Here is a 13862-nt window from a genome sequence, read left to right on the forward strand (position 1 = left end):
GACCCAACAAATGAATATATTGACATACTAGGCGATATATTAAAAAGAGGTTTATCCAATAAAATCATCAATATGGATGAATTTAGGTATATGTATAATACAAGTCCCAACCTGGCCACTTTTTATTACCTCCTGAAGGTTCATAAAAGTGTCACTTCTCCACCTGAACGCCCGATTGTGGCCGGGGTTGGATCCCTGTCCTCAAGGATCTCCGAGTATGTAGATGTTTTTATAAAGAAATAAGTACCGGAAATAAAAACCTATATTAGGGACTCAACCCACTTGTTGCAAATATTAGATACTATTGAATGGAGGGGTGATTACTGTTTTGCCACCATTGACGTGCAGGCTTTATACACCTGTATCCCCCATGATAAAGGGATACAGGCGGTAAAGCTTATCTTACAGGGCGATGATTTAATGTCACCATCGAAAATTGATTTTATTTGTGAATGTCTTCAATTTGTTCTTAAATACAATTATTTTGACTTTTTGGGGGAATGGCACCTGCAGACATGCGGGACGGCGATGGGGACGATATGCGCCCCAAGCCTTGCTAATATTTACATGGCTGACTGGGAAACCAATGTACTCGATGATAATTTGATGCAAAATATTGTCTTAATCAAAAGATATATAGACGATATCATAATCATATGGAGAGGTGACCAGGAGTCGTTTAATCAGTTTGTTGAAGTGCTAAATGTAAATACGTACAACTTGAAATTTACATCAAACTTCCAGAAATCGAGAATCGAATTCCTGGATATTGTACTTAGTACTGAAGAGTTTCCTGATAAAATAAAAATACAAACATCGACCTTTTTTAAACAGGTCGATGGCTACCTTTGAAGATCAGGCTAATGTGTATATTGAAAGGTTTACTGAGAGGGGTTACCCTAAGGGTCTCATATATGGAGCACTTAAAAGAGCTTGTGATATCGAGAGAAAACAACTACTTTCTACCAAAAAAGAAGAAAAAATAACAAAAACTGATAGCTTCAAAGAGTCCTCAAATGTTATGTTTATAACCCAGTATAACACACATTGAGAATGAAATCAATAAGATTCTTCGAAAACATTGGAATGTTCTTAAACTTGACCCTGTCCTGACCAGCCATTTACCTGATGCTCCCCGTATAGTTTATAGAAAGGCTAAAACTATCAAATCACTGATATCCAAAAGCCAGTTAGAAGTATTAAATGAGAAACCGTCAAGTGATACCTTCTTATCTATACGAGGTAGCTTCCCCTGTAATAGTTGTAAAATTTGCCCACGTATGAAGAAGGGGCATACTATTGAGGGTACATCTTTTAAAATTGCACATTTTATTAATTGCAATTCTACTTATGTCGTTTATCTGGCAACCTGCGGGTGTGGGTTGAACTATATAGGCAAGACCAAACGTTGTCTAAAAACAAGGATATTAGAACACCTTAGAAATATAAAACATGGTGTCCTTAATCATAGCCTCTCAAGACATTATAAAGAACATCATAATTGTGACCCCAGATCACTTACCGTTAAAGGGATAGAACTGGTATCAAAAGGTAAAAGAGGTGGTGATCGCGACAAAGATTTGCTAAAAAGAGAAACATCGTGGATCTTGCGTATTGGCTCACTCACACCCGCAGGACTAAACGAGGGGTACGAGATTACCCCGTATATTAATTGAATTTTTATCTGGAATATGCATTTTAAATTCCCCTTGGTCTGGCTTTGATGAAAGGCTTATTTTTAATGATGGTTGATGCCTCTCTCTTGCCAAAAATGAACTTGACCACCATTTGTATTTTATATACATTTAATTCTTATCGTTTTTTTAGGTTTCTTTATATGTATTTTTATATGTATTTTTTATATGTATTTGTATATATGTGTGGTATATAGTAGTCAAATGACTGCATACCTGTGTTTTAATATGTTATTGTAGTGAATCTGCGATGTACACTGTATAATTAGCCCGCCTTTGTAATTAGGAAGGAGTTGTGACCGCGGACCATCGATGGATGTGATCACTGAGGTCAACAATCATAACTTGTGACTAAGTTATAAAGACACGAAGCGCTGCTATAAGCCGCCTTGATTATGAATATATCTTTGGATATGGGCGCTGTTAGAAGCCCCCCACAGGGGGAGTTTCCCACTGAGTACGGCCGCTCTGATTGATAGCCGGTACTATAAAGATCTGGGGAGCGGACGTAGTAGCCACGCCCTCTGACGAAGTCTTTGTGACGAAACGCGTCAGGGCATGGCCTACGTCGCTCCTGTTACCTGTTACCTGCCTCCCAGACGTGTTCTCCGGCTGTGGCTTCTCGTTCCCCGTCTTGCAATCCAGCGTGGCGGCGCATTGATAGAGGTCCATTCGGGTCCATCGATGGTCATGTGAGCAGTATAAGCCTGTGTTATTTCAAACCGTGTGGTATCCAGCCCACAGAGTGCATAATCTTGGTACGGGGCTACTCTGAATTGTACCGTGGATATTTTATTGTCCTAATTAAAAAACTCCGTTTAATGCACTATGAAGCGCTGTTTTTCCTCCACTTCCCAATATATATATATATATATATATATATATATATATATATATATATATATATATATGTCTGTGCCCCTCACTCCAGTCTGTCTGTCTATGCCCCCCTTCTGCCAATCCATTTATTTCCCTACATTCATCTATGCCCTATACTGCTCATCTGTATATGCACCTTTTTGGTGCGCTGTTGCTCGTCTGTCCAGCTATGTCACCTCCCATCCTTCTATTTCACTCCCGTCTGTCCAGCTATGCCTCTCCCTTCTATCTGTTTATGGCCCTTCCAGTCCATTAATCTGCCCACTCACTGTCCTCTCTCTCCAGTCAGTCCATCTGTCTGTCTAAGCCCCTGCCCATCCGTCTATGCCCTCCTTTCTATTTGTGCCACCTCCCATCTGTCCATCTATACCCCCTCCATTCTGTCTGTCTATGCCCCTGCGCCATTGTCTGTCCGCCTGTCCATTTATGCCTCCTCCCATATTTCTGTCTATACCCCCATATGGTGCTTTGTCTGTTCATCTGTCTGCCCATTATCCCGTCCATCCCAGCCCTCTTGTCTGTCCATCTATGCCTCTACTCCCATCCTGTGCTCTATATTCAAGTGGTGTCTCTCCTGCTTGCTCCTTCTTCCTCTCCTTAACAATCTCTGCTCTCTTGTTTCTCTTTTTGTCTCTCTACCTGGCACTCTCTTTCTCCCTCCCCTTCTCTGCTACCCCAAGGGGCATTGTAATGACAAAAGCTGGGGTGTGTGTGTGTGTTAGGGGGCCCTGTCAAGATTTTGCTATGGGGCCCACAGAGTTCTAGTTATGCCCCTGGTGGGGGCGACTCCCATTATATAATGACCAAAGAGGAGAACAATCTCTTTCATTTAATTCCTTTTTTTTGCTGATGTAGGCAGAAGTTCCAATTGTAAAGCGCAACAGAATAAGCTGCGATATATAATAAACTGTTAATAAATAAATAAAGTGACTCAATATCATTATTGAATTTAAAAAATAAAAAAAAGTTAGTGTTTTTCAGCAAAAAAATCCTTTGTAGCCATCTAGCAGCAACTATTTGGAACAATAATTGTACAGTGTTTGGGAGAAATGTATATATACAGTAGAAGAAGTGACAGCACTGTATTTTAAACTGAGTTTTTGACACCAAGGTTTCCTGGTATTTTGACCATTTCAGCAAAATGAATGTAGGTATTTGAACCATGTTGGCATTTGGACCATTGGCAGACAGTGAAAATACTGACATGTTCAAAATACAATTTTCCTTATGCTGACGTGGTCCAAATACTGACATTTAAGATGTCGACATGTCAAAAAAGTATGGGTATCTATCGATATGGACACCACAGGGAGCCATGCGAGATGGCATGGTATTTTGACCATTGGTATTTTGAATGTCGGGAAATCATACTGAACCCCATGCCATTACCCATTAGAAGCCTTTGGTTTTTTTTTTCACATATCCTTCGCACAGGACTTGTAGTACTCCTGGGTTCTAAACCTGAAAGTCCAGTGATCACAAAGAACAGCTCCTATCAGGAGAGCTGTCCGTAACTACAATTCTAATCACATTTATTATTAATGCCATTATGTACAGACCATACAAAGTGACAAACAGATGGAGCCATCCTCCTCTAGCCCTTTAACCCCTTCAGTGGTGTTTTTTTTTTTAGGGAGCGCTCCCCACTGTGCGAGTTTTTTATGGGGAGCGCTCCCTAAAAATAACCCCACCACTCTCTACCCGGGTCCGAGCAGTGCCGCTTAACTGTCAATCAGCCGCTGCCCTGCGCCCCGCCCCTGCTCCTGGCAGCAGGCTTGTCATAAACCGGCGCCGGAGACGTCAAAAGAAAACCCGGAGGGGAGGGAGCCGAAGCTGCCTGAGTTCAGCGATTGAACTCAGCAGCGCTGCCCGGCTCTAAACAGTGGCAATCCCGAGAATTTCCTGGGCTTGCCAGACTGGGCACTGAGGCACAGCCCAGAAAATTCTCATGATTGCCACTAAAGGGGCAATTTATTATTTATTTTGAATAAACAATAACTGAACTCTTTCATGTATTTCATTGGAATAAAAACAATTTCTAAAAAAAAAAAGGATTAAGTGAGTAATTTACTTGCTAATCCCCTACTGTATTGTTCTGTGTATTGTACTGCAGCTGATAACAACAGGTACCACACCATGAAAATAACGCACTACAATCAAATGCTGATACTGTCCCGCCTATCTCAAGGACATTGCTGTATATACTGTAATAATCTCTGACACACATTTGGTTCTCACATGTTTAATTGATTGTGTCACTTGATTTGGTTTGTGCATTACAAAAAAGTCATAGCCAATATTATAAAACGTAAAGTATACATCTCAAAACTGCATTTCTCCCCATACCCTGATATTGGAGCAGAATCGGTTTATTTGGATATGGGCACCAGACGATGGCATCACATGCAATGATGCAATTCTCTCTTCCTCTAGGAACTCAGGGACCTTCAGCCTCTATTGTTAGAATATGATCAGCTAGGTAAAACCATTAACTTTAGTACAGCACAAGTGGGGTCCATGTGAAAATATAATATATAATCTAAATAATTAAAAAAAAAATATTTTGAATAAACAATAACTGAACTCTTTCATGTATTTCATTGGAATAAAAACAATTTCTAAAAAAAAGAAAAGAGAAAGAAATTGGGTGGTATTCAATTTATGCAGATTTTTCTGACAGTCGAAAAAACATTACCTTTTCACCCCTTTTAGGTGGCATTTACATTCGACCTATTCAATTAAAGTGCGACTTTTTGACTGTCAAAAAAATCGTTGTGGTTGGAAAACACGTGGATTGGCGAATTTTACCGATCCACGTGTTTTAGTCGAAACCCTGGGCATTTTCGACAAGGCAGTTTACACTTATTGCAAAAGGGAATCGATATAGAAAAAAACGTCCGCGGTTGAAAAGGAAAGTACTTTTTTTTCCCGGCTAGTAAAAAAAAAACTTAATAATTGGGGTTCACTCAATTCTTTTAGGCTTCAGAATGTCACTGTTGCACTAGTTGTCCACAGAATGTATTTAAAAGACATACATTACATGCTTTGCACACATCAACTAAAGCATCAATCCTATTTGTAACCTACAATTCTAACTATTAAAGTATATAAGCTTTACAATATACTTTAATACCTAGAATTCTAGCTATTAAAGTATATAATCTTTACTTAAAAGTGGAATTTGCACCAAGTACTTTTTGTGCAAGAAAATGTCAGAAGCTTGTTTCTTCCTAGTCAAATTAAAATATAGATTCGACATACCAGTAACTACATAATATCTACAATGCTCACACTAGACCAGGCATGTCCAACGTTGGTCCTCCAGATGTTGTGAAACTACACATCCCAGCATGCTTTGCCACAGTTTTGCTATTAGAGAATGCTAAAACTATTGCAAAGCATGCTGGGATGTGTAGTTTCACAACATCTGGATGGCCAATGTTGGACATGCCTGCACTAGACCATTGGTGCACAGCCTGTGGAGTGTGTACCTCACTTGATGTCCCAAAATCTCTTGGATTGTCCAGTTATTTTGTGATCTACTCGTTTGCAAAACAATGGTAGACTGACAATTAGGATTACAGAACAATAGTACATTGACACTTTCGGCAGGGCCATAACTAGGGGGGAGGGGCTGGGGGGTCAGGTGCCCCGGGCGCTGCATGGGGGGAGGCACTGTGAGGTTCAGGCAGCTCGGATCCAGGGACAAGCAGTGGGGATCCGGGGACAGCCAGCGGGGTTCTGGGGACTGGTGTAGCTGACGTAGCGGCAGCTTGCTTTCACTCCGTCTTCTAGCGCTATTTGCCTGGCTGCGGGAAGCGCTGATGACTTTGAAAAGACTTGCCGGACGCTGATTGGCTGAATTCAGCTGCTACACCAGTCCCCAGAACCCCGCTGCCTGTCCCCAGACCCCCGCTGGCCGCGCACAGGTATGTTGTCAGCAGGGGGGGGGGGTCACCCAGCCTCCGGCGCCAGGTGCAAGGCGTTTATTTGGTCCCATCCCCCCCCCCCCAGTCAGGGGAAGGGGGGGCGGCCAAATGACTGCCTTCCCCGGGCACCGGAAACCCTAGTTCCGGCCCTGCTTTAGGCTCTAGATCAATGGCACACTGACACTTTGAGATACAGAATAATTGTACATTGATACTTGGGGTTTCAGGACAATGGCATACTAAACAATGGTAAATTGACACAATAGCATACTGACACTTGAGTTTACTCAGGACACTTGATGCACTGGCACTTGGTTTTGACAAAAGCGACCCAATGACAAGTAGTGAATCAGAACAGTAGTACACAGACACTTGGGCGAAAAAAGGTTGAGCACCACCTAAACTCACGAATAATCCTTGTCTATACTTTAAACCTGCCCATAAATATAAATTTACCATACCAATTTCTGACACACTATGCATATGAAACATATTCATTAAAGTCCTAACAAAACTGATTCCCAACCAAGACTCCCTCCTCTTCCTTAATTAGAAGAGTAATCTGAGTATTCTGGTGAAGAAGACAATATAACTACTCTTTAATTCAATCAAAAGAAGCCGCTCCTCCCATCTCAATCTCAAAACACAAATGATATGTGCTTGGACTGATTCTGATTGTGTGTAATGCAATGATCACTCCATATTGGAATATTACCCTCTACCTTTACCAATCCCCCTTTGTTAATACCTGGTTTACCTGGCATGAATATGTCACAGATGGGGACAGTATAAATTACAAGAAAAATAAAAAATCTGTACATATACTTTACAAATGTGACGTTTCATTGATCTAGCTCACAGATAGTGGTTTTAGTTAGTGAGGTCTAATTTTTCACCTTTAAAGTAGAATGATCAAGTAATAATATAATTTATTTTGCCTGGACAATGTCAAATATATGCCATGCATATAAAACCATTTTATATAATAATCATTTTATGAGTATAAGCTCCCTGTGTGTATAGTAAATTTTATAGTAAATTCTAAAACAATATTCTTACAAGTAAATAATTCCAGACCAAAATAAAGGTGCATCTTTAACGATTGTGAAAAAATTTACAGCCAAAACAAAAAAAAACAGAAAAAACAGACCGTCAATCTCCATTAATTATGGTACTGTTGAAACAATAACGCATCATTAGGCTTGTACTGTAGGTCATTACTGGCTAGGGGAGTTGATATTTGTCCTTCATAAGCTAGATATGTGAACTCTGGTACACAAACCACTAGAGGTCCCGAAGGAAGATTCTAGGAGTACTAAAAAAAAGCATATTACATTCAACTAGAAAAATCGAACACACAGTAAATATGAAAAAATATATACAAACCAATTGAGATGGGTTATTTATGAAAGGTGTAGGTGCACAGTAGCTTGCTTGTTATATATTTATGCCTAGTATTTGGTGAATGCAATACATATAGAAGGTGTGTGCAATAAACTTGCACACATCAGTGGGTCAGTGGTAATCACTTGCCATTATAAGGGGGTATGTGAGGCGAAAAGCTTGTAAAATGCTGAGCTAGTGATAACCCAACTATCCGCACATTGGTGCCTTGGTATCTAGATAGATGGTGATCACTTTGGATGTTTTTTCTTCTTTTTCTTCAGTGCATATAGCCAGTTCATAGAGTGACTGAAATAGATAATGGACGGTAATTAAAAAGGGCATTAGTCTTCTTTAACCACTCTATGTAAAGAGACAGCTATTATGACCATTATATACAATAAGAATGCCCACCTTCTTATTAGCTGATATGGGGAGGGTTGCTCTAACATCAATAACATCAATACTAATCGCATATGCTCTAACATATGCAATTAGTAATGCATGAGGAGAGCGGGGACTACAGTTGGCAGCCTATTCACAGAGCCGGTGGAAATCCTCTGAGTTGACCGCATTATCTTGGAAAGCACCAGCGGTTGGAGCGTGACACCGGGGTCTGGAAGCCACTTCCCTCACCTAGCAGCTGAGATTATTTTAAGTATAACTATTACACCATTTGCACATAGGTTGGACTGAACTGAGTGAATACTAACCCATTAACCCAGTGGTTCCCAAACTGTGCGCCTAGGCTCCCTGGGGTGCCTCGGGACACTTGCAGGGGTGCCTCGGGTTGATCGTCCAGGACCAATTGAAATTATTTATGATCAATTATTTCTGGACAAAACCAGTGCTGGTGGCTGCCAATCATAAAGGCCCTTATTCTGGTTGGTGCAGATATTCCCGCTTGCGTACGGGCCGCCGATGTTTATCTTCTGCGCATGTGCAGAGGTCACTCTGCGCATGTGCAGGCGATTTCGCCGCAAGGATTCTCTATACGCCGCACAGGGGGCGTAGAGGGGCGTGAGGGGCTACTTATCCTCATTACCCTATGCATACGCCCCGCGTTTCATGGGCGTTCCCATGCCAACGCGGGGCGTATGCATGGTAATGAGGCCGTGACGCGTTGGTACGGGCGGGCATCTGACATCGCCGGATGTCAGCTGCCCGCCCCCATACAAGATTTCACACGGACAAGTGTCCGTGTGGTCTTGTGTTGCGGGACCTGGTGGAGCGTGCGGCCCTGCATTCGATGTTCGGCGACCATCGAATGCAGGGGCTGCTCCCACCATGGAGGAGGCGTATCCCCGTCCAATTTCATGCGGATCGCCACATATCCGCGTACGGACGGCCGTGGCGATCCGTATGGAAGGCGGGGATTCGCCTGCACGGTCGGAGCCGCATATGCGGCTCCGGCCGCACCAACCAGAATAAGGGCCAAAATGTGTACAATCAGAACCAAATCCTGCCCTTTACCACATAACTGAACCTAAGAAGCATATATAAACACAATCTACTTAATTTGCTATATATTTTTTGGGGCCTAGGGGGTGCCCTGGCAAAATTCTGATACTCTAGGGTGCCGTGATTAGAAAAAGATTGGGAACCCCTGCATTAACCCATTGAATTGTGTGGAAGTGATCACAGGAAAAAACCTTTTTAAAAACCTGCATGCATGCATCTAACCTCATTATACTAAAAATATAGGGGGGTTATATATGTGTGTTGTTCTTATATGAAATGTATATGGCTGTAAAATACTGTTGATTTTTTAAAACAAGAGTTATTATAACTTTTTAATAAATAAGTAAAAAGATTTTGCACAGCGCTGCCTCTATTCTCTTTTTTTTTTGTCTCTTTCAAGTTTTAAGGGGTCTGGTAATCCCCCTAATTTGAGACAGCTGCAGTGCAGAATCACACAATCTGCGCTCAGAAATTGCTTTCTTGTTGTTGTAGTAATGCAAAAGGTAGCTCTTGCAATAATAGCTGTCCTTTGCGAAGCAGCCGGCAGGGGTGAGCTGTCCTTTGCGAAGCAGCCGGCAGGGGTGAGTGGATCCCCTCCTTATATGCCTTGCAGCCCACTACTCAGACGGGTGTGGTATATTTGGCCGACAGTCGGGATTCCGACAGTCATTAGTCAGACGTCGGAATCCCGACTGCACAGTGTGGGGAGCGCAATGATGCCCCTTGTGGGCTCGCTGCGGGCACGGTGGCGAGCTGCGCTCACCACCTATTTTATTCTCCCTCTATAGGGGTCGTGGACCACCACAAGGGAGCAGTCGGGATTCCGACGTTGGAGGAATGACTGTCGGAATCCCGACTGTCGGGGAGCCATCCGGCACCCACTCAGACGGCTGCAGGCACTGAAGGCTGCCCGTATTGGCAGAGTATCTGGCAATGGTGCTTGTGGTTGCTAGACAACATAATTCAGAAGACTTAACCAGCTTAAGGCTTATTCTCAATGATATGAACACAATGTACAACGGTACTGCAGAGGTTAACTTCGGGTATGATATAACTGGTGCATGGATCAGAGTCACAGATACAATCTCATACAGGTGATATTCAGCAGATGTATGATGCAGTTGTCTACTTATCTGTTCCTTGCAGCAGCCCTGAGTATCCTGACTGATCTACACTTGGGTAGTCTGGACCGGACTCTCTCTCCCTCTAGCCCTTCGGGGTGATTAAAGGATCTCTCCATATACAGGACGCGCCGGCAGCGGGGATATGACAGGACTCCTTGATTACACACTCCGGTGCATGAGATGCAGGCTCTATACTCATGGGAGGACACAGGCTCTCACTCTCCGGCACGCGCGCTTCCAAGCTGAGAGGAGGAAGCTATAACAGCAGGGTTCAGGGTATGCTGCCCTGCTGTGTGGCTGTGCATGCTGTCACGCAGTGTAGTGACATCGAATAGGGACGCTGGGGCTACCCTGTGCTAGCTACGGTGGCTGCAGGGGCACAAGGAAGTCTGTGGGATCCTCACTGATGGGGAAACTAAGGAGACAGGATGCTGAGCCCTCCTTTCCAAAAGCCCGGACATCAGCTTAGGGGGGTGGCACGGGACAGGGCAGGGCGGTGGGGGTTGTTGCAGCGGTATCCCGGGGTGCAGGTTTTAATGCATTAAAAAATGCGGTAAAAACCCACAGCTGCAAATTTGCACAGTGGCCGATTATCGATATACTGGGTATGAGTGTGGGCCGCAATGCACATGCGCGATGCTGTGCTGCGATGGAAGCCTGATAGTTTGGGGTTATTCATGGTTGGTTTGCAAAAGCAAATTCCTTCTTTTATGGACAAAACCATGTGCACTGCAGGTGGGGCAGAAACATGTGCAGAGAGAGTTATGCTGTGTACACACGGTGCAATATGATTGCTAGCGATATATTTCAAGCAATCATATTGCTCAGTGTCTCATTTTCATCAGCGATGAAAAGGAGACACTGCTACTGTCACGGGGCGGGGGGAGCAGCAGTGTCTGGTTGCTGCTATCAGGCGGCGAGGGAGGGGGGGGGGGAGCAGCAGCAGCGTCTGCTGCTGTCACGGAGAAGGAAGGGAGGGACGCGAAGGGAGGAGGGAGCAGCAGCAGAAGGGATTCCTTCTGCCGCTGAACTCCACTGACCTCCTGCTCAGTGCCGGGGGAAGTCGCTGGTCGCAGGAGCATGCTCCTGTGACCAGCAACCATTAGGGAGTGCACACGGGAGCACGCAGCTGGTGATTTATTGCCAGCAGCACTCCAAATCACTGGCAATATGGTCGCTCAGCGACCATATTTCCAGCGTTTTCAGCCAATATCGCCCCCGTGTGTACACACCTTTACATTTGGGTGAGTTATTTTGTTTCGGTGCAGGGTAAATACTGGCTGTTTTATTATTATACTGCAATTTAGATTTCAGTTTGAACACACCCCACCCAAATGTAACTCTCTCTGCACATGTTACATCTGCCCCACCTGCAGTGCACATGGTTATGACCATTAATAAAGGAATTTGCTTTTGCAAACCAACCAGAATAACTCCTTATTATATTTTCACTAGTCACTTGCAAGGTGATTGACAGGAAGTAGGCATCTGTGGGTGGTTTAGTGGGAGTGTTAAAATATAATAACAATGGGAGTGACAGGGAAAATGAAGGTGGTGAACAGTGAAAAAAAATGGTACTTGTTTCCTAGCACGGCGCCCGTCGGGGTTGATCAAATTAAGGTACTTAAGGCATGCGATGGACGCGATTTTCTGTCAATTACCAGCTTTAATTGCCGGTAAAGAGAAAATCACGTTGATCGCGTCCATCGCGTGCCATTATAATGGCATGCGATGCGACCGACGCGATCAACGCGATTTTCCCATAGAGAACAATGTTAAATGAGTTTTAAAGTTAAAATCACGTTGATCGCGTCGATCGCATGCCATTATAATGGCATGCGATGCGATCGACGCAATTTTACATAGGGAACAATGGGAAATGGGCCAATATGGCCCATTTCTCATTGTATATGCCCCCTTATGGGTATTAAGTATGCTTAATGCCCCCCATTGTTAACGCCACCCCAATATTGACGCCAACCCGAAGCGTGGCGAGCGCAGCGAGCTCGCAAGGGGTAGCGGTACGCGTCCTCCAACCTTTTCATACCCCCAAAGTTACCTGTAAAGTTATGCGCGTCCCCTCGCGGGGCTCGCTGCGCTCGCCCTGCTTCGGGCTTGGTGGCTCGCTTTATAAATTCAACTCCACGCCGATGTGGATAGTGGGGGTATGAAAAGGTTGGAATACACGTACCGCGTCCCCTCGCGGGCTCGCTGCGATCGCCACGCTTCGGGTTGGCGGCAATAGTGGGGTGGCATTAACAATGTAGGGCCATTTCACCCATGAGGGGGGGGGTTTGCAATGAAAATGGGGGTTTGGGGGCTTTTTACATTGAAATCACTGTAAAATTGGGTCTCAGGGACCATTTTACATTGATTCCAAAACAAAAATCGCGTCGAACGCATCGCATGCGATTTGGTTGGCATGCCATGCGATTGACCCGGTATATCCCACAAAAACGGTTGGCGCGCCCATGGAAACGCTGGGTGTATAGACTTACTTTTTGGCGCAAAGGCTGGAGAAATCATTCGATGATGAGCAACCATCGCATGATTTACCTGTGCGTCCACATGCGAGTGCGAGGGTTCGGTCGGCAGGGGGCATGCGCTCGACGGGGCAGTGTCTGAATCAGGCTCTTATCTTAGTTCTGTGACATATTATATACTGTATATTATATTATTAATGTATTTAGCAGAAGGTGGAAGCACTATCTATGATAACATAGAGACCGAACAATCTTGTGTGACAGCTGATAATCATTGCATGTTTGTCATATAAATTTTAAGGGCCAGATGCACTAAGCTTCAAAAGTGTTAAAATGGAGAGTGATAAACAGCCAGCCAATCACCTCCTACCTGCCATGTCACAAACTGTGTTTGAAAAATGACAGGTAGGAGCTGATTGGTTGATTGTTTATCACTCTCCATTTAACACTTTTAAAGCTTAGTGCATCTGGCCCTAAGTTTTAAGCACCAAAGGTTTTTTTCTTTCCGGTGCTTTTCATATGATGCATATTACCTTGAACTATCTGCTTTTTCTTTCCCAGGAGATTTTGCTTCTTCTGAGTCTGGTTTGGCTGTTTCATCTTCAGAAGTTTTACTGCGAGCCTTCAAGCGACCCTGTTATATAGGTACACAGTTATTTGGGTAGTTAAAAGTGTAAGGTATCACTGTATACACATTGGGCCTCTTTCCTGTTTGTACACAAATCAAATAGCATTTGCCATTTTCTAGGTTATGGAAATGCTAATGTGATAGTAAGGGAAGCTGCAACCTAGGAATAAGAAGACATGCTCACAGGACTCAATCGTAATTGATAATCGTAACATTAGCGGACTGTATACAATTATGGAGACCATCAAAGCTGGTCAGACTTTGTCGAAATTGAAAAATAA

General features: G+C 43.6%; 1 protein-coding gene across 4 annotated transcripts in view; it reads right to left on the reverse strand.

The window, feature by feature from the left end:
* Window positions 1-4799: 4799 nt before the first annotated feature.
* Window positions 4800-13862, reverse strand: part of CNOT12 (CCR4-NOT transcription complex subunit 12) — a 69651-nt gene continuing 60588 nt past the window's right edge. For all 4 annotated transcript variants that reach the window (XM_083146107.1, XM_083146104.1, XM_083146106.1 and 1 more), the window contains 2 exons: window positions 13487-13587; window positions 4800-8194 (listed from right to left, as the gene is read on the reverse strand). In XM_083146107.1, the coding sequence (XP_083002233.1) occupies window positions 8137-8194; window positions 13487-13587 (159 nt within the window). In that variant the 3' untranslated portion in view covers window positions 4800-8136. The remainder of the gene's footprint in view (window positions 8195-13486; window positions 13588-13862) is intronic.

This window comes from Crinia signifera, chromosome 6 (genome assembly GCF_055691185.1).
Source record: "Crinia signifera chromosome 6, ASM5569118v1, whole genome shotgun sequence".
Taxonomy (NCBI): Eukaryota; Metazoa; Chordata; class Amphibia; order Anura; family Myobatrachidae; genus Crinia; species Crinia signifera.